Here is a 22,031-nt window from a genome sequence, read left to right on the forward strand (position 1 = left end):
CATCTGCTTCCCAGGTAGCTCTTCCAGAAAGGTGTGAGTTGAGTGGAGTGCAGTGCATCCAGCAATCCTGTATGGAGGCACTGATACCACAGGAATCTCAAAAGGAACTCAAAGTCTCCCACTACGCCTTCAGCCATCACAGGCCATGCAGTCTAGAGAACAGCTCATGTTGCTCCGAGGTGGATCCTGAGTGCAGGACCTCTCACAGTCCATGCTCTGCTGACAAGATGTCAGATGCACTCACCCTTGAGAGTATCTAAGGTAAAAGCTACTGCACAGGTGGGAGAGAGGATCTAAAGCAGACTGATGCTCTGACAGAGCAGGACTAAGCACACTTCAGGTAGCAGTGAACGCTTGTGGGCAGCAGAACCAAACCCCAGCACTCAACTCTATAACAGGAAAATCTGGGCAGGGCACGTTTCAACACCTCTCCTTAGGGGTCATAGCCATGAAATTAATACCTTTCTAAGGGCCTGCACTTATGAGTACACAGGTTTTTGTGCACGGAAGGGCTATCTTATTAAAGTCATCTTCTGTTACTCAGTTGCAAGTAACGCTTTGGCAGTCCATGGGAGAATCATTCTTACAGTGCTCTCTGCGTCACTGCTCTTTGGAAAACTTTCCTTGGGGCTGGTAATGAGAACACCCTCCAGGATAATGGAAAACTGAGGGTGGAAATGTTCCGTGGGTGCCAGAGGTCAGCATCTGTTTTCTAGCTTTTCTTGCCCTGGTAGTTGGATCTTTTTGTGCCTAAACTGAGCAAGCTAATGGAACCATGCAAGCTTACTGCTGTGCAAATAGCAGGCGACTACAGACTGATAATGTACTGTAGCATGCTTCTCTGTGGCCTCAGAAAAATCTAAGGATACAATTCAAAGATGATTATGGCCTTTTATTGGTTGATTTTTTATAAATAGGTCTGTATTTTTAAAAATTTTTATAAATCAGGTCTGTGCTGTATCACCTACCCATGGTATGTGTGGTACATCGTTATTTACATCAGAATTCACCCTGGGCAAAACTGCAACTAGGGAAAATTCATTCCTATAACTAGGGTAAAACTAGTCTTATACTACCAATCAAATGTCTACTACAGCACTGCTCCAAGCAAGAAAATATTTCAGGGATGAATAGGAAACTTAAATTTTTTTCTCATAGACTAAAGGTTGATGCTGTATATAGGGTATATCAGAAGGACGTGGACGGTTAGAGTGAGTCCAGGGGAGGGACTGGATCTGGCTGGAGCACTGGGCGTTTCTGTGAAGATAATGAGGGAGTTGGGATTGTTCAGCTTGGAGAAGGCTCCAGGGACTCCTTATAGCACCTTCCAGTACTTAAAAGGGGCTACAAAATATGTGTTATGTTAGGAAAGGGCTTTAAACTGAGAGAGAATAGGTTTAAATTAGATTTAGATAATAGGGAGAAATTCTTTGCAGTGAGGTTGTTGAGACACTGGAACAGGTCATCTTGGGAAGCTGTGGATGCCTTATCCCTGAAAGTATCAAGGCTGGATAATGGACTTTGGTCTAGTGGGTCTGGTCTAATGGAAGGTGTCTCTGCCCATAGCAAGGAGTTGGAGCATTATGATCTCTAAGGTCACTTCCAACCCAAAACATTCTGTGATATGAGGCTATCATATAGCATATCTAGCATATACCAACTTTGTATACTGTGAAGCAAACTAAGGACAGTAAACATAATTTGTTTAATGAGGATTCTGCCTCTAAATGTTTTTTGTATTGAATCACACTGTATTCAAAATCCAACTGAATCACTTCAAAATCCACCTGGCAGTACAAATTTCCTGACTGCCTCCAAGCCAGGTTGCCATCTTTGGACTACAGGAAAGCAGTTGCCTATACCAAGCCAAAGTGTCCTCCTGCACACAGACATTCTGTGCTGGGGAGATTAAACCCCGAGGAAAATCTTTTGAACATTTCTAAAAATAACATCTTGCTTCTTATTCTTCTCTGCCAAAACAAATTACTAGTATTTTCCCTATGGAAAGACTCCAATAGCATTGCTATTGGGAACTCTGCTGCTCTGAATCTGAAAATCCAACCAATAAATCCAATAAAGAAAACCACAGAGGAGAAAAAAAGTGGGTGTTACTCTAATACACTTCAGGCACATGGCCAGGCAACTTTCATGTAGTTACAGGGAGATGGACAAGATGACCTAGACTATATGCCTTTTCTTCTCTATCAAAAATTGCCATGGTTCTATAATTATATCAAATAAAATTATGCTTTCTTCAGGCTGCAAGTGGTGCCAAATGTTATCAGTATGGGAAAGCAGGACATTTAAACCACTCAAGCAGGTGAAGTCAGTCACTGATATTATTTTCCTGAGTGCTGATAATGGCTGTTCAGCTAATCCGGTTCGTAGACTGCTTTGCTATGTTGTAATGATATTTGCACCCCTGGAAGACAGCCACACACTATTGAAATGATGCTTGATAATGTTTCTGTACCAGTTCCACTTCAATTGACCTGACTGCAGTCTTATCAAAATGTTCAGTTTATAGAACCTAAGCTATATTTGTGTCTCCCTGATGGAAAAGAAAAATCAGTCCCTAAACAGAGTGACCTTATTGTGTAAGTTAGAGATGACTCTTTGCTTGAGTGCAATGGGGGAAAAATTCACTTTGGGGTCTCACATTCTTTCCATTGCTATTTTAAAACTACAGACTGTCCTTCACTTCTGCACAGAGCAGCCCTAGTGTTCAACCCCATCTTCTTCATGACAGGCTGAATGCAGGGTGGACTATGGAGTGAGTGTTTTTTAACATAACTCAGCAAGCTATTGTTCTTATTTTTAACATAAAGCCCTCAATCTGGAAATGTAGAGAGGAGTATAACAACCCAGCTGTCACCCAAGGAAGAGATGTACAATGTTTACCAATGCCCCCCTGGTATGTAGCTAAACCTTTGTTCTTTACTGAGTTTGGGTGAATCAGAGCCAAATGTGGTAGAGAGTCTGGTAGGGGAAGTTATAAAAGCTACATAAAATTATATAAGCTGTTCTGACTACCATGGAGCCAGGCCTTGTCTGCATGGACAGTAATTCCATGTAGTAGGAGTGGATCTGAGAATTGAAAGGGTTGATTTTGAGACACCTACATCAACCTTGTTCAGACATTTTGCTTTGCACAAGACTTAGGCTGCTCACTAGAAGCAGTGGTCCCCACTGCATACATGGCTCAAAGATGTTTGCAGGATAAGTTAGTCTGCACTTTTATGTTTCCATTGTAGTTCAGGCACATTTAGTATGTACCCTGGGCAGTTCTCATGCTGCAGTTTCCCTTGAAAGAAAGCCAGCTGCACACACCAAAGCTGATTCATGAACCAAGCCAACCTGCAGGAAAAAGAAGATTTTGAGTTTGCCTCAGAAGCTTGCTACTGCTCTGATCCAAAATACTAAGGCAGAGGTGGCCACATTCCCTGAAGAACCCCTGCCTGGTACCTGTTTTTTGTTTGGTTGGTTTTTTTTTTTTTTTTTTTTTTTTCTTATTTTTAGCATAAATAGATTTTAAAAGTAAATAAAAGACATACCCTCAAATATAGATATTTTAAGCTGCTCAAGCCTGCACTGCAAGTAATTTCCTTTTGCCTTCAGAATCTCAAATGGCTTGAATGAGGTGGCCTGGCAGAAGTACAGATGGTGCTATACCAGAGCAATGATTTCACTGTACTTAAACACAAGGTGCCAGAATCTGTTAAGAGGTTTGTGGTCCTAGAGTCCAATCAACCCCAAACATCCTCAACAACTCCAGGGACTAGAAGAAAGAAGCCTTATTTCAATGAAACCAATGTGAATGCAAATATGGAAGGCCCTGTTGTGGATGAGAATTTCAGAATTTCCTTCTGGTTGTTTAGCATGAGTTTGCAAACCAAGGGGAAAATAATCTTAAACTCCACATAAAGCTGTCGTTAATTCAGACAAGGTCCAGCCTTTGCCTTTCCTCCAGTAACTTTGAAATTTTTTAAAATCTGCACATTGACACTCATTATAAATGGAATTCAACCCAGTGCAGAGCACTAGTCAAGCTCCTAAATTTTGCTCAAGGCGGGGCAGAGAATAGTAAGTAGGTTTTCTCTGCAGGGTTGAATTTATTCCAAAATTAGATGCCAGCTTCACATCATTACATTTCAGGGCAACACAGCTAATTACCAAATACAGGATCTGAGCAGAAATTAAGTCACTTCAGAAAATGTCTTGGTGGCCAATTAGTGTTTAAAATAAAACAGATTTTTTTTTTGTTTGATATGTGATAAATTTTCTGGGCAGGAATATAATTTCTGAATTAAATAATGCCTGAAATGGGCTGGGTTTGTGCCTGTTGCATGACTATCTTGTTTGCTTTGTCACTTCTTTAATTTTCCATTATTTTATTGTATGCTGACTACTTTTTTGTTTATTGAAAATATAAGCATGACATTAATTTCATTATCCTATTCTACATGCAAGCATGTATTACATTTGCAAATGAAGAAGTGGTAAGGAGAAGCAAATTCAGTAAGAGGGTTTATTATGCATGCATAACCAAGCAAGTGCTTGTTTTAGAACAGTACATCTTGAACAGTTGTGATAAGGATTGCCAGGATTTAACTATGACTTTTATGAAAAGAAATTTTTAAGTATCTACTGAAGAAAAGATTTTAGTTCATGGACCTCTTCATGTTTTCTCTAGAGTACCAGCCAAAATTTTTATATTAATTATTAGTTATTTTATTATAAGTTAATTATTATTAGTTAATTTATTATGCATTAAAATCTGAAACAGAGAAATTAGGGACAAATTTATTAAAATATTAACTTGCCATAAACTCTCATTATTGTGAGTAGCTTCTCTTTGATGGCATCCTCAGTAGAAATGAAACAAACTGAAAAAAGATATTTTTAAACATTAACCCGAAAATCAAAATATATTAAAAAAGGATTTTTTTAATATTTGAAATAATCTCAAATACTCATTCCCGTTGGCTTTGCACGCTGCTGTAAGTTTCAAGATATTGAAACTATACAAGAAGTGATGGCACCATATGTTTACTTGAAGTGATTTGTGAAAATACAGGTTATTAGGAGAGCCAAATTGGTAGCAGGGATAGTACTAACACAATTTCTCCTTATAGCAGAGTATAATGTTGAAGCATCATTTAGATTTAATGATGCCAAGTTCTAATTACTTATATACAATAATATAATATATAAATTTAAAATATTAATAACATAGTAAAAAATCTAGCAATGTATTATTAACATTGATTTGATATTATATAGATAATATTTGCATCACTGTTTTACTACTGCTGTAATAGTATAACAACATGATGAATGTAATATATATATATTAGATGGAATTATAAAATAGTTTTGTAGTTATGTTATACATGTTATACTACAGACACTAAACAGAAAAATGTTGAAGAATGTGTATCCCCATGCTGAGGTTTCTTTTCAGTTAGGTAATTAGCATGAAGATTTTCTTTCCATCATCTTCCATGGCTATGTTTTCCCCTGTACATTTCCTTGGGTGCTTTGTCATTTGTTCTTTTATTTTCCAATCATCTTCTTTGTCACATTTTTCCATGCTTCCTAGAAATCTTCACTCACTAAAATTATTGAAGATGTAGCCGTGCAGTTCACTGGGCTCAGGCTGGATCATGGGATGCTATTTCTGGCACAGCCACAAACCTACAGGCAAATCTTATTCCTGCCATTCGGTGCTTGCTTTCACTTTTTCCACGGTGCTGGAAGTGCACAGTGTTGTACTGAACTCCTTTGTCCTCCTGGTGATTTAAAAAGGGACACGAATAAATGCAGCACCACATTCCCAAATTGAACAGAAAATTCACATTTCAGTGAGCAAGACATGAAAGGGAGGCCAAGTTTGCAAGGAACTGCTTAGGCTATTTAACTTTAGGAACGCATCCCAATCCCTGAGGAAGGAAATATAAAGGCTCATTCCTTCTCTTGTTATTTCCACATGACATCTCATTCGACATGCTGGGTTGACGCTGGGCTCACAAGAGGCAGCTGTGATGGCCAATGCAGCCCCACAGGTCCCAGGAAGGTGCAGACAAGTCCAGTAAAGCTGTAAAGCTGAGCATGATGAGGCCAAAGTCCTGGTGCTGTGCTCATTGTGGAAGGCAGTCAAGCTTCAGAATGATGTTTTGAATAATAAATATAAGTTTATGCAAGCATAAGACAAACTGTCTTAAAGATGAAGACAGAGGTGACCATATACATCACATATGGATATAGCTTATTTTTGATTTCTCTCAGTTAAACAAATAAGGCAAAACTTGTCAATTATTCTTCTAGAACAGAATAAATATTTTGAATATAATATTTTGTACTGAATTCATAAGTCACAAGTCACTAGAATAGAGGTCACTCAATATGGCTAAGTGCCCAGCATCTAAGAGTTGTGTTCCTCTCAAATGGGGAAAAAGAAAATTTTCAGGCTAGCAGTTACTGCTGTTATGAAGGTTGAATCTCACTTGATCACACCTGTCATAACGCAAATGGAGTCCTGATTGCTTCTGAATTACTACAGACTTAAGGGTGGAGGCTATCCCTAAATACAGGCAATGAGACCTGACAAAAACATTATTTCCTATACATTTCTACAGTGCACTTGTGTTATTCCCAAATATGTGGGACACGGCTGTGAATTCTTGCACTGGTGAGAGCCCATCCATCAGAGAGCTGTTGATATCAGTGTGAGCCAGCTCAGAGCAATCCAGCTGCACAGCAATGCAACAAATCTCATCATGGTTGATCTTCTGTTCCAGACAGTATATTGACAGCGTAGCAAAAAGCTGTTGAGTGACCAAAGTTAGGTGTATTAGACCCAAATCACCAGCCATGGAAATGCACTAGAATAGGTTGCTTGAACCAAAATGTAAGCAGTGAAGTGTCAGTAGCATGGACACAAAATAACAAGGTTCAGAAAAACTGTGGCAATAGAAAGTTTGTGCAGAAGGCAAGCAATTACAAGAAAAACACCATATAAATTAATTCCTCCATGCTTATTAATAAAACTGCTATTCCGAGATGATGTAACTGAGATTACATTCATGGTTTTTTGTTTGTTGCATTTTAGTTAATAACAGACAGTTTACTATGTAGGTTTCCAATACTGGAAGGAAATGTCTCATCATTAATTCATTGAGTCATCTATTTTAATTAGATCAAGAGTTAGAGAGCTCACACACTTGTATTCATATTCATTAAGGAAATGCACCATTACCTAATAAGATTGTGCATTGTTTCATGACACAAATGGTTGGAGTAACAGGTTATAAAAATCAAAGTTAGGAACTACTATTCACTTATGTTGCATTAAAATCATTAAATATTCAACACAGAATCCCATTTCAAAAATAAAGAAGAATCCAGAGAGTCTGTAATGGATATAAATGTGATAATTTCTTTAAGACTCATTCTTTGGATATGTGACACACAGTAAGACAAGAAATTTAATTATGGTAATCTTGGAGCTGAGAACTCCCCATTTGTACTTACAGTAGGTGATGGTGAAGCCAGAAATATTCTTTCAAGTTGAGAGATGCCAGCCTGGCTCAGTTTTCTGAAATCAAGCACCTCTACATTGCCCTGTGTTCGGTAAATTCATGGGATTAATGGACACCCCAGGAGACCTCATTTTACAGCACCAAACAGCAATCAGCTGCCTGAGTTGTTGTCTCAGGAAGCCTCAGGTCTCCACAGCAGCACTAGAAGTGCTCATTATGTGTGGGTAACATATTCCCAACCAAGCACTTGTGACAGAATTTGTTCTATGTCATATAGTTTATTCATTTGAGGGAAGATGAGAATGGATCATCCTTTATTTGTTCAACAAAGTATCTGTTTAAGACCTTTTGTGTCCCAGACACTGACATTTTATTTTAAATTGCATGTTGCGTTATTTGGCTCTGTTCCTAATACCAACGTGATGAATTCAAGAGCATAATAGATGCTTGCTATCAATTTTGTACCATATTAGTATTTTACTCACAAAATACCACAGCAGGAAAAAAAAATGTAGTCTTTTAAACAGCTATTTTCTCTTCCACATCTTGATTTGTTTTGGGTTTTTTTTCCCAAATCTGTCTCTGCAAGAATGTGCTCACCCTCTCTTCTATTATTTTTTATAATCTCAGTAAATCTCCCTGGATCTAAATGGTATCTTCCTTTTCGTTTGTTTTGTTTTCCTGTTTATTATGCTTGTTATAGTGGATCTTACAGCCTCATTAGAATTAGTTTCAAAGCTTCCATCAAGTCCAGCCTTTCTGGGCCTTACTAGAGCCAGGGCTGGAGATGGGGGCAGCTACAGCCGTGTTTGTTCCAGCTTCTGGGAATAGACATCACCAAGACATGAGGACAGGCTGGAGAATTTCAGGCCAACATTTTCTGATAGCCCTTCTTGCCCTTTTGCAACGTGTCCTTAACCTGGGTGATAGCATAGAAGGAGAAGTTGGTAACTGGCAAGGGGTCACAACTGATCGTGAGCATGGGGGTTTCTCCACATCCTCATGAAGGCCAGAAATTTGCTCTAAAGGTATATTCTGGCAACATTTTTTTCTTCCTATGAATAAGTAATCAAAACTATTGCAGACTGACGGTTAATGAAGATCACTACCAATTTTACAGCCTGGTAAACACAGAAACCGGCAGGAAGGATCAGGATTCTGTCTCTTTCTTATGTGAAATAAAGGAAGGATCAGAAAAAAGGGAAGGCAAGAGAACAAAAATGCAAAGCCACACAGGATAACCTGTAAATTGAATATAACACATACATTGATTCTGTTCTGTACCCCTGGAGTTGTTGTACACTGAGCTTGAAAACTCAAATAAACCACTTGGCACTTGAATACACGGACTCCTTCCAGGCAGTTATTTCCTGCATCAAGGCTGAAGAAAATGAGATGACAGAGAATTTAACTTTGGAAATTGCCATAAGGGTGCCATCAATCTACAAGCTGAGTATCCAGTTGTATTTAAAAATCAACTAATTTTAATTGCCATGTGTGCTGCAGGGTGAGTTTCAAGCCATAAGCACTTGGATAAAATAGAGGTAGAAAAAGTATTCCTTCCTTCCTTCCTTCCTTCCTTCCTTCCTTCCTTCCTTCCTTCCTTCCTTCCTTCCTTCCTTCCTTCCTTCCTTCCTTCCTTCCTTCCTTCCTTCCTTCCTTCCTTCCTTCCTTCCTTCCTTCCTTCCTTCCTTCCTTCCTTCCTTCCTTCCTTCCTTCCTTCCTTCCTTCCTTCCTTCCTTCCTTCCTTCCTTCCTTCCTTCCTTCCTTCCTTCCTTCCTTCCTTCCTTCCTTCCTTCCTTCCTTCCTTCCTTCCTTCCTTCCTTCCTTCCTTCCTTCCTTCCTTCCTTCCTTCCTTCCTTCCTTCCTTCCTTCCTTCCTTCCTTCCTTCCTTCCTTCCTTCCTTCCTTCCTTCCCTCCCTCCCTCCCTCCCTCCCTCCCTCCCTCCCTCCTCTGTTCCTGTCACATCTTTCATATCTCACTCTCTCTCTCCCTTCCATGCATTTTTCTCAATCAAAATGCAAATATTATACTTTCATCTAAATTAAAAGATGCTTTTTTTTGCTTTAGGTGAGGTAATGGAATTGTAGCTTGCATAAAACTGCAGAATTAACAAAAGAAAGTATATAGAATTTTATAAATCACTTGAACTTTGGGGAGCAGAGGAAGGATATACATGCGTGCAAATAAAGTTTGTTTTTGCATTTGAACTTCATAGAGCAATTTGGAATTCTTTCTTTTTCCCTTGGATAACCTCAAGTTCTGAGAAAAACAAGGCTTATATAAATCAGTGTTCTGGACTTCTGTTAAAAAAAAAAAAAAAAAAAAACTCCCATCAAATGCTAAACAATGCAACAGTGATGCAGTAGAGTGCAATAGATGAGCTTTAAGTGAAGGTGAGTGGTTATAAATATAATTCAAGTGTATGATTAATGCTTACCCTGTAAGACATTTTCTGAAGATTGCAAATATACATAATATAAGAGATAAATTGACCAGTCTGGATTTACTAATAGTTTATTAATAATTTATCATAAAATTAAAAATTATTCTCTGTTGCTATGAGCAAAGAAACCCACTGATATGAGATGTATTGCATCATTTATGATATTGACTAAGTCTACAGGAACTGGTTTTAATATTGTGTTATCTGAAAAGAAAGATTCCAACAATGTTAAAAGAGAGAGATTTAAATGTTTAATTCTATTGTTATTAAGGACTATAAAGTGCTATCTGATATGATTAGCCTGTATTTTGTGAAAAGGCACTTAATAAAAATGGCTCTAATAGCTATATATGAGCTGTGTGATAACTATTATTATGCTCATATCAAATGCCGAAAATATTTTCTACATAATTTCCTAAACTGCGATCAAAATAATTTTTGAAAAGTGCTTTTAACTAGCTCCGATATGAAAGACACTACATATAAGTTATATACATATATATGTGTTTTATAGAAGAAGCCTTTAGGTCAAAAGGTACAAAGGTCCTAAAAAACATCAAGTACATTTAATCTGAAAAGAGGTGACAGACAAAGAAATACATCACATCAATCCATTAAGTGCAGTGCTAGAACATGCATTGTACTCTAAAAATCACAAGTGGAAAAGTGAGAATAGTCAGACATAAATGGAGGACTAACTCTTCAGATTAATTGATAATACCTCACTCATCTGAAAAGGAGTAAAAGAAATTATCACCTGAGAGGAGGAGAGAAATAGTATGAATCAGTGAGTAAATTGAAGGAATTGACTTTGAATGGAAGGCAGGCAAAAATGTCACAATCAGATTCACTGAAGGACTCACATTTGTGCAGAAAAGCAGGACTATAAGGAAAAAGTGAATGATGGGTTTTGCTTCTTCTTCATAACAGGAACAGTTCTTCTGTCCAACTTAAAAACCACATTTCTATTCTATTTACATTCTTCCACAGTCATATTGTCATGTACGGTCAGTGAGCCATGTCTGCAGAGTAGCTGGAAGTATACTGAGATTCTCTAAATTTTCTATTTTTTATCTTACCCAAAAAGATTTTAGAATTTTGTTTTAAATGCCTAGAATATAATCCTAACTGTAAGAAACCCACATCTGTTTCCGGTTACCCCAGAAATTGTTTCAGCCTCTACCACCACAAATTTTGCGAGTTCTGATGCCCTTTGTGTTCTCAGGCTGTCCTTGAATCATATTTCTTCCTCTTCTTAGAGCTGTTGCTCTAGTTACTGAATTGTAACAATTTTGTTGTTCTTTAATGGCAGCGTTTATATTTTGAAATTGTTCTTTAATGACTTTATGCTTGGAAACCCTTTCAAAGCAATAAGTCAAATGCTAATGCTAGCATTAGTACAGGGGATAGATTAACAATGAGGCCCAGAGATAAAAATCAAGCAACAAGCCATTAATCAATAAAAAGATTTAGTGTAACTTAAGATTTTCCCAAATCTTCAAATCAAATTTAGTCAACCAAATCACATCATATATTCCCCCTCATAAATATATCATGGTTGATCTTAAAATGACACCTTCAAATTCAATGTGAAAGTTGTCCTTACATATTTTCCACTGATGATGAGAAACCTTATCGATTCCAGCCACAATATATGAATATATTGAAATATAAGTGAACATAATAATTTCAATTTCTATTGCATATAAATGACATATACATCTATATCTATCATTTTGTCTTTATGCCTGGTTGTATTTCCCAGTCTGCATGGAAATTGTTTATTTGCTGTGTTCAGTTCAATTCCTTTTTTCATCTGCATCTCAGTAGTTGCTTAATACATGGGAGCAGATCCTTTATCACCTTCTTTTACAGCTGGGGGGTTGTCCTCACCCAGGTGCAGAGCATTACGTTTGGCATTGTTGAACCTCCTGATGTTCACATGCATCCACTTGATCAAAGCTTGCCCAGTTCTCTCTGGATGGTGTTCCATCCCTCAGGCATGTCAACCCCACCCCTCAGCTTCTTGTCATCTGCAAACTCTCTGTAGGTGCAGTGGATCCCACTGTGTCATCTGTGATGTTACTGAACAGCCCTGGTCCCAGTATGGCCCTGTGGGGACACTTCTCATCACTCATCTCCATTTTACCCCTTGATTTTCTCAAATTGAACTTTCTTTCCATTTATGTCATTTCCACTCTATTTTTATTATCCTCTTTAAGCTGGCTTTATTTTTGAACTTATGTTTTTGTACTGCATGCAATTCCAGGCAGATTTTTCTCAGTTAAATAAATTATATTTTGATAATTATTCTGTCATGTTTTAGCCCTAGTAGAAAACTAATCTACTATGCAGAAAGTTAACTCTATCCCAACCAAAACCACCACATACTTCCTTTCAGATATATCCCTTTGCAATACAAATTTATGCAAATTGCTCAAATTTGATTAATTGTAAAGTTTTCTAAAAATTAAACTGAATACATACAATTTTTTATGCAATTTACAGTTAGGTACCTAATTACCTTTGCAGGTCAACTCTTGATCACATATTCAGAATGTGATCTCAATTCCACCAGTTTCTGAAAATGAAGAAAAAAATGTTGGAATGTTTGCAAAATGTCCTCTATAACCACAAAAAAGATTTCTAGTAGCTATATGCTCTATTTATAATGTTGAAAATGAGTATAGAATACCTCAAAGTCCAATTCCTTTCTAAAGTTACCAGAAGCAGCCATTTGTCTTAGAAAATAAGATTTTCTGAAGATCTGAACAGATCTGCTCATGTTCTTTGAATTCTTATGTCCCATAAGGTTTGTTCCAATCAGCACTGATGATTTTGATAGTAAGTAGGTTAGGAATTGGTTTGCATGTCCTATCAGTCCCAGCAGGGTTGTGCTCTGAGAGGCCTGTAGGACCTGCTAAAAGCATTGCACTTCTCAGCATTCTAGTAGCAAATGGATGTGCATATAATTGAAAATGTTGCAGTAACTGGCTGAGTGTGAAAAATATGAAGATATATTTATTTGCAAAGTTAGATGTTGCCCTCTATGAGTCAGCTGAGAATGGCAGCATTTACTGCCTATGAAGAAAAAATCCTTTGCAACACATTGCTCTGTAAATCCTCCCTGTAGGTCCCACAGTGGCAGAAACTATGCATTGAGTTTTCAAGGTGGAGAATGGCAGAACATATGTGAGATAAATGGAAGTGTTCTATACTGCCAGCTATTGCAGCTAAACAAATCACTTGCTTTTTATTCTATCTCCACAGCTAAACCTCCCTAGGAAAGTCTTTAGGTAAGTGAACAGTCTTCTCCAGGGAGAAGAAACAAAAGAGAGCTTTCAGGGAAAAGTTCCTTAATTTCAAACAACCTGATGTTCAGTTACACATCTCAATATCAAGACATTTTTGTGGTACTCAAGCTTCCCACTGCACACAAGTACTTTGATTACTTCCTGCATTCTATCACCTGCCTGCTGAGTTTTAAAGATAGTTTAAAATCTATCTCACTCTAGCTGAAGAAGAAAATATATAAGGACATTAAAATTATGTGCAGGTATCCCTAAAACTGGTGAATTTGGAAGATGTGGTGAACAAGCACTCAAAATGAAGCTTCTACGACTGCCATTTTGACACATCTCTGCACAGGTCCTGACCATCCAGAGATGTTTTGTACCAGCTTAGGCAGTTCTATATATTTCCCTCAAAAATGTTATTTACAAGTGCTCACACTAATGATCCAATGAAAATACAAATTACAGATTGGATTTAGTTTGCCTAATTTTAAACACCTGATCCCTACACTTCTACTCAAAGATCTCTCGAGTACATCTATGTCTTCCTTTAATTGTGGGAAGCAAACTGTCTCAAAGGCTACATCTACATTTTGGTCTTCCCCAAAAAGTACATGCACCCCAGGACAAGCTGAGCATATATCCATTTTGCCTGAAGTCTCCTCTGTCTGGTACTGTCAGGTGTGATTGTTATATTTGTTTTTCATTTCAGTCTATATGATGAAGTGTAAGGGCTACGTTAAACCACTGCTGGGGTAGTTGTTTTGTGACATTATGCTGCATGTTTTCTTATGGCAGGCAAATGTTGCTCTCTTTGACAAAATCTTTTGGGTTTTTGTAAGGCTATACAGGGCATGGAGAGGTTTGTGGTGTCTCATCCTTGCTGCCTGTAGAGTGTGGTCCCTGCACCAGACGTTATTCTGGAACTCCAATTTTTATCTCAAAGGGAACTGAAATTTAAAAGCCCAGGAATGAACTATCACACACACAGTGGGAATGATAGAGGGTCAGATCTAGAAGCCAAGTTATTTGCTAGTGTAGATGTACCAAATCGTATTTTACAGCTGACATTTCACCAATACTGAGTCAAGTGGAATAATTACCCTCAGCATCTTACTTATAACATCACTATTAACATGTCAGAATGTGATTTGCCTTGACTTTCATTGTTGACTTTCATTTGGCTTCTTTTCCACTCTAACTCTTGGACCTTTTTTCTTGCATTTGCATTTTTTTATGCAGCTATGCCTAATCTAGTATTGATGAACATGATTTCTCCCTCCAAACTGTAGAACTTGACAAACATCTTACTGAATTTTATCTTGCTGATTTAAGATCATATCTGAAGATTATTACAGTAATTTTGAGTCTTGATTCAGGTCTCTAAAGCCTTTGTATGCCCTATGCTGTTAATTAGTAGAATTCATAGATTTCATAGATAATCACAATTCATTTTGTCATCTAAATCACGAATGAAAATACATTTAAAAGTCTTAGATGTAGACTGTAATCTGTAGCTAATTCATGTGTTTATATTCATCCTATTTCTCCTTTAACCTCTCACCTGAGAACCCCCAAGAAGTACCTCTATAGTTGCATAAGTATTTAAAACTTGCATTCATATCTAATCTGGTTCACAAAATTATATTTAAGTTACCAAACTGATTGCTTATGTCCCCGAAGAGGAAGCAGTCTGTCACTTACTGAGCTCTGCATTAATGTGAGTTAGCTGTTCTGTCACTAATTTTGCATTCCAATTTAGAAATAGGTAATCAAAAGTGGGCTAATGATGCTATATTTTTCTCATATTCTATTAAAAGCACCATGTATTTAGTCCAGTATATTTATAGAAATCCATGGGTTTGTAGAAAATTGCCTCAGTAAGTTTATTGTTATCAAGTGACCTACTTTTCACCTTAGTCCATTTGAACGTAGCAGATATATTTACTATCAGTTACTGAGACAAGAAATGTGGTATTGTTTTGTCTAGATCAGCATCCTTTAATGGCCGTGCAGTCTATTAAATATCTATTACAGACTCTAGGTTTAATAAATGATTTCTAATTGACTAGATGTCAGTGGCAACATTCAAGAAAACTCAGTTACATGGGATTTTTCATTGATTTTCCCCATATTAGAAAATGTAATGTCAGCTACCATTAATTGAGTTTTCACAATACCAAGCATACTGCAAAAGTAGCTGCTAAGTGAAAGCACTTCTAGCCTAACATGCAAGAGAAGTACTTTTTAAAAATTAGTCCAATATATAAACAATTATTACAGTTATGTGTCTCTGTGGGTCAAATTGATGTGAATGCAATTAAAATCTATAATATGGAACCATTTTGCAGGCTTCTAGAAAAAATGCATTTAGAGACATATTCTGCACTTGTTTGTCTTTATCCACTTCACTGCCTGCATCCAGCACCACACAAGTTGGTTAATCCACGGCTTCTAGTTCTTACCTACAAGGGTGACATCACCCCTTACATGAGGTTGAACCACTGCTGTCCATGACTCAAAGACAGAACTGCTAATTTATATTGTCCTATAAGTATACACATGTCAACCCAGGCTTTGTGCCATTACTAAGGAGGGTATGATCCAAAGTAAAATTTATGAGACCATGACAAATATATTCCTTACCATTGAAGATTCAGAGTTCAAAATGTGTTGGTGCATCTTTGCTGCCTGCCTGTGTCTGCATTTGTGTGACCAGGCCTTCAGGATCACGTATGCTTTCTACAGGTGCAGTTACACAGATTTTCTTTCATGTGATCACATTCACCATGCCAGAATTGACCATCGGTCTCTACAGTCCTAGTGAGATGATATTAGAAGTCTGGATGTGAAAATTCATTTGACTAGGCACAATTTACAGTAGTGCTAGAAGTTCTTATGTATTTGTAGAGAAAGAAAAAATCCATGACCTTTCTAAAGTATGTGATGTAGCATTCAATTTCCCTGCATCTGATCGATAAGCAAGCAGGAAGTTATATCTTTTGCCATGGTAGACAAGCATAATTAAGCAATAAGGCAGTGGAGGTAGTTGTGATTATCTTAGGATGCACCTGGGAGCTGCCTTGTTGCTATTTTAAAACATCTTTATGTGAAGGGAACTGTATTAATTTCTGCTGAGAAAGATAAAGTTGGCAATTTGGAATGCTCACGAGCAGCAGTTTCAGCTGTGCTTTACAGGCAGTAATGTGGTGCGTTCACCCCAAACACTTGGGCTTCTCCTTCAGCAGAGGGAAAGATGGAGCAGGCTGTAAGCACTTAATTGACAGTTCAGACCGAGCAAAAAAAAAAAAAAAAAACAAACAAAAAAACAAACAAAAACCAACAAAACAACAACAACAGCAACAAATTAAAAAAAAAAACAACCCGCAACACCTCCTACAAAACAATTATGTTTTGGCTGCCTTCCAGTGAGTGCAAAACTTACATTTTTACCAGTTTAGAATAAAAATATGTTGCTTCCAACACTTGATTTTCAGGGAAGAAATCTCTGCATAATTAATACTATTGCATCCACATTCTAATTTATGCATTTTAATTATATCAAAGTGATATAATTATCACCTGGTGAATAATTAATGCTAGCAAAACAATGGGTCTGAAGCATAAGCTGAAAAGTATCACTTTTTAATGAGCTCTGTAAATTTAAATAACTAATGAAAGCTATTTAACTGTTTGATTGTGGGTATATTTCTCCCTGATACGATCAAGGATTAACTACCAAAATTGAGCAGCCTCTCAAGTGGAGAAATGTTAGGTTAGTTTTTTTTTCTTAGTGCATATTGACCCATCTGAGCTATATGCTTGCAGGAAAGAGATTTATTTGCATGTTTCACCTCTGGGAGGAACTGGTAAGCCATTGGTATCATCGATAAGATGTAAAATCAAAATTCTTGGCACAGCTTTCCCCTCTGACCCCCTGTCTTCAAGTAGGTCAGTTCATGCAAGTTTCATGGGGAGATTTAGAATTGAATCTAAAGAAATACAATATAGAATTTATTATCTTTGAGTTCAGCAATCTAAGAATTAAGGATGTAGGCCAGGTTAGTAATTTAGAGCCTTGCAGTGGTCAGAGAGAGATAGAACCTCTGGAGAATTTAATCTCATCCTAGAATGGGTTTTTGAAATAGATGGGATTAATAACCATTTGGCAGTGTCTAGCATTTTTCTTACAGAAGCAGCTTAGGATTCCGTCTTACCCATACACCTTTTAGACAGCCAAGTTTAGATGAAGTTAATCTCACCAGCAAAGGCAGCCTCTAAAACTGTGGTGTAAAAAAGACCTACTCACACCAATATGAGGGTGTAAAGAGAAAAAGAGGCAAAACAGAAGGGCTCACAGCACAGAGCTGTGCAAAGTTCAGTGAGTCACACAAACGATCAGCATCAGCTCCTTGGCCAAGTCTCATATTTGAATCATGTCACTCTTTAATAAAGTCTCTCCCCCCCTGAAGGGCTCAAAATGTACCTTCATATTAATCTGCCATACCCAATACCAACCTCCAGCCCTCTCTGCTCGCTGGAGCTGGGCTGGGCACAGTGATGTGCTAAGAGCAGGCTGTCCCAGATGTGCAGCATGTCCTGCTTTCATGCACTCTGAGTTTGTCACGCCAAGAGCGGTGAAAGCATGTGGACAGCAGACAACACTGACTGAGAGCATGGAAACCTGGCAGCAGAAAGGGCTCATTTCTTTAGGAGAGTAAAACGGTACAGCAAATGATGAATTACTGCAATCCCTGGCAATATATTACGTGCACTCAAGAAATACCAGCTTGTCAATATGAATACAAAATGAATAGCTTCTACCAACTTTTTTTTGTTCTTGTTTTCCATATCAGAAGTTTGCACTTTAATGCTAAATGTTTGAGGAAGTGTCATAAAAATAACAGCGACAGGACATTTAAAGGAAATAAGATTGACAAAGGCTGCTGCCAATTTTGCATATCAGGCCCTTTATTTAAGTGCATTAATTTGACCTCAGTAACTTCTGGCTCCTGTGTTTGAAATTTTCTCTTTTTTACCTAATGTTATGTGTTGAATTGAAGTGTTTGACTCTCCATAGCTCTCACTTGTGTCACTGGGGAGATATTAGGAACTAATTGTGTTTTCCCTGTTTTCAGCTGTGTTTGCACGAGCCTGGGTATTTGCTAGTGCTCTTCTCAGTGGTTGTGGCCAAGAGTTACTCTTTCACTTTGTTCAGGTTGGATGGTGTGTCCCTTCATGCAGATGTTGGGAAGGACAGGGAAGAACAGAAAAGGCTCTTGCAGAGGGGGGTCTGCTCCAGGGAAATCTCAGCCAGCCAAAGTAATCTGCTGCCTGGCCCCGGTGAATATTCCATAGAAGTCAGAAAGCAGAACACGAAAGAAAACCTGCCATAATATCAGATTAAACCAGTTTACTTGCTGTGAGCAGCAGTACCTGAAAGAACAGATATTGGGGCAGTCTGGGGTGAGTTAACAGGCTGACACTGGGGGCTTACTTGCTCTTCACTGCTCAGCTTTGCTGCCCAGGGCTAGGCAGTATCCTGATGGCACTCCTCTGCACCCCGTTCCTCTCTCCTCACAGCAGAACCTACAATGAGTAGTAGGAGCAATTTGCCAAGAAACACAACACTTTCATTGAATCCCATTTAAGACCAAAACCTGCTTAGCATGTTTGGGATGGAGTCTGTGTTCCAGCTGTCCAGGGCTTGCAATGTGCCTGATGAAAAGCAGGAGTTCACGGTCTCAGGTGAAGAGCCTCCCTTTGCTTCTGCCCTGCAGGACTACGCTGAGAAGGAGAAAGCTGCAGCTAAGGCCCTGGAGGATGTGAAGGCTAACTTCTACTGCGAACTGTGTGACAAGCAGTACCACAAACACCAGGAGTTTGACAACCACATCAATTCTTATGACCACGCTCACAAGCAGGTAAACCTGATAAATGTCTTGCATGTTACGATGGTCTCTCTTCCCTCCTCATTGATTGTGGGAGGTTTCTAAATTCACCCAAGTAGAAGACAATTCATCATTTGATGTTTTCAACTTCAGCATGCTATTTTCCATTAAAATAAAATGGAAAATATTCACTTCTATCACAATTTCTTTTAAGCTACTCTGACTGAAAGATGTCAGCTGTAGCTTTAGATACATGCTTAATACTGATGTCTGGACTTAATTTGATAAATTTAAATGTGGAATTGCTTAAAAACCACAGGCAGGTGGCAAGACCACTTCCTCAAACGACCAGGTCGCTCTTTTGACCCTCCTAGTCACAGAAAAGCCTCTATTCTTCATGTTTTTATCAGAAGGCATATGACCATGCTGTTTCAAGCTGGTTGTGCTGTTTCAAGGGCAAAAATTAATTTTATCTATTTTTTTTTAAGCATCTGTTTCTGGAGTTAAAATCTATGTCTCATAATGTTTCTCAGGAAAAATACATTTTTCCTTGCATACAGAATGATATAAAATAATCCCTGATGAGACTTTGGATTTCTGGAAAAAGATCATAAATACTAATTTTTTAACACTTTTTTGGTATCAATTCTATCACATTTTTATGTGGTAGGTATATTTTACCCATATGTGCCTATTAACTTTATTTCCCAAGTCCCAGTTTTCCTCCAATTTTAGCAAAATCCATATTTCAATTGGCAACATGAAAGGAAAATGCAATTAATTCATATAAACACTTCAGAATTTAAAGAAAATGGTTTGTGAAGTCCAGGAGTGAACGTTTCTGAACCTCTGAAAACAGAGATCACCTCTGCTGACCTGGCATGCTAAGCACATGTTACTGGATTCTGTAGATGGATCTTTTCCTCCTGGATTTCCGCTAGTGCTTGCACTTAAGTGCTCATGCATTGCATGCATCCAAGCTGCCAGGGAATTAGTGTCCTCTGTGTGATCACACTTGTGGGTTCATGAGGGTCAGGAGCTACCTCAAAAATATGTTAAACCATTAGAAGTTGCAGGTACTTCTGGAGAGAGTATTAGAAATAATAATGTTGAATAAAATGAGCAATGCTAAAGGCAAAACTCCTCAGTCTCCCTGAAAGCCATCTTATTGTCTTCCGCAGATTTACATCACAGAGGATGTAAATCACCCTGAAATTTTCTGTGTGCGTCTATCACAGCACTTCATTAAAAAACTGCCTAAGGTCTGCCCACACATCAAATGCTGAACCATCCTGCTGAATTCAAGCACCCCAGGCAGCTATCCATGGGTAATAATGGGACTCTTTTGTCCCATCACTCCCAAACCAGAGTTATGTGCTTATGCATTAAATCAAAAGCAATTCCCCTCATCACCATTCTTTTAATTAATCCATAATTTTGTTTATAATTGTACAAAACAAATGTTTTTCCAGATCCTAAACCTGTGACTCTAATCCCTATAAATCCCCATTTGCTGCACACAATATTTTTTCACCCTTCAGCTGTTTTTTTAAGTCATCAGAAATGCATCTGAACCCAAATGGAGCCATTTGTGCTCTTTCCTCTTCACACACTCCCCCTGCAAAAAGCAGTTTATGCTAAATCCAACAGCCTGCTTCATGCACCAGCTATGATTGGGTTGTTGGGCAGGGGAGGTTTTTGGCAAGTTTCTGTTATAAAATGGCTTGTTTAAGCAATAAAACTCTTCTTAATTTTCAGATAAATTTACTGCTTTAAAAGCTGCCAGACGTGTAGTGCTGGAAACTAGGAGTCTGCACAGAAATGCGCGACACATACAGAATATCAACGGGCAGTGCAAGCTCACCTCGTCCTGCCCTTTCAGATGCAGTTCAGAGGCTCAGTTAGTGCAGGATTAGCTAGATACCCTCCTGATGTGACAGGGTAATTCAATCTCCTCTCCCCTCTCACTGGTCACCTGGTCAGCCAAGCCTGGAAAAAGAATTAGTTTGCCTCTAGGAATAGGGTAGGTGTTTAGTCTGACTTTTTATAGTCAGTCACAGAAAAGCCTCCCTTCATGATTGCATCAGCATAATCTTAAAAAAAAAAAAAAGTTAATTTATGGTTTCCTGTGGGTTTAGTTAGTTTTGTTTCAAAATGTTTATTCTGGGAGGGACATTAGCCAATACAAGACCTTCTTCCTCTGAAGGTACGTTTTCTGCTTCCCAGCAGTAATTTGAGGGTAGCTTTAGTAATCTGCGTGGATATGTTCTAAACATCATTCTTCTAATGGGGAGTAAATTAAAATGAGACACTCTTTGCATCTCAGTAACAATACAGAATACTCCTCCCATTTGATTTCCCATTTAAATGCTACTACTTCACAATTTGTATTAAAGTGGAAATGAGGTTTAGAGAAGATAGTAAGGCAGAAAAAAGGATATTGCACTGAGTGCTTAATCATAAGTCTTTTGTTTGTCTTCCAGAAGAAACAGATTTTATTCAGAGAGCTGTGGCTTTAATCTCCAAATATTGTGGTTTCATAAAATTAATTTTACGATCCATTTTCTTATAGATGATTTCAACCAGTTGTTATAGCAGGAAGTGCTGAGTCCTGGACCCAGCAGCTGGCATACCAGCCATTGCCCTCCCTGTCCTCAGAGGCTGCAAAATGTTTTGATGGCAGTCTGGCCTTGTTTGCATAAATGGTCTTTCTGCTGTCTTTCTGTGTTAGATTATTCTAAAGCAGTATACTCAGACATTGCCCCTCTCTCTCTCTGCTTGCTACATACCTTCAAATTTATACGCATAAAAATATGAGGTATGTGTACATATATATGCATAAAATTTTGACAGACCATCA

General features: G+C 38.1%; 1 protein-coding gene across 1 annotated transcript in view; it reads left to right on the forward strand.

Moving 5' to 3' along the window:
• Window positions 1-22,031, forward strand: part of ZNF804B (zinc finger protein 804B) — a 219,962-nt gene that overhangs the window by 172,576 nt on the left and 25,355 nt on the right. The window contains exon 2 of the mRNA XM_058818563.1: window positions 19,061-19,204. Coding sequence (XP_058674546.1) covers window positions 19,061-19,204 — 144 coding nt within the window. The remainder of the gene's footprint in view (window positions 1-19,060; window positions 19,205-22,031) is intronic.

The sequence above is a fragment of the Ammospiza caudacuta genome, chromosome 1 (genome assembly GCF_027887145.1).
Source record: "Ammospiza caudacuta isolate bAmmCau1 chromosome 1, bAmmCau1.pri, whole genome shotgun sequence".
NCBI lineage: Eukaryota > Metazoa > Chordata > Aves > Passeriformes > Passerellidae > Ammospiza > Ammospiza caudacuta.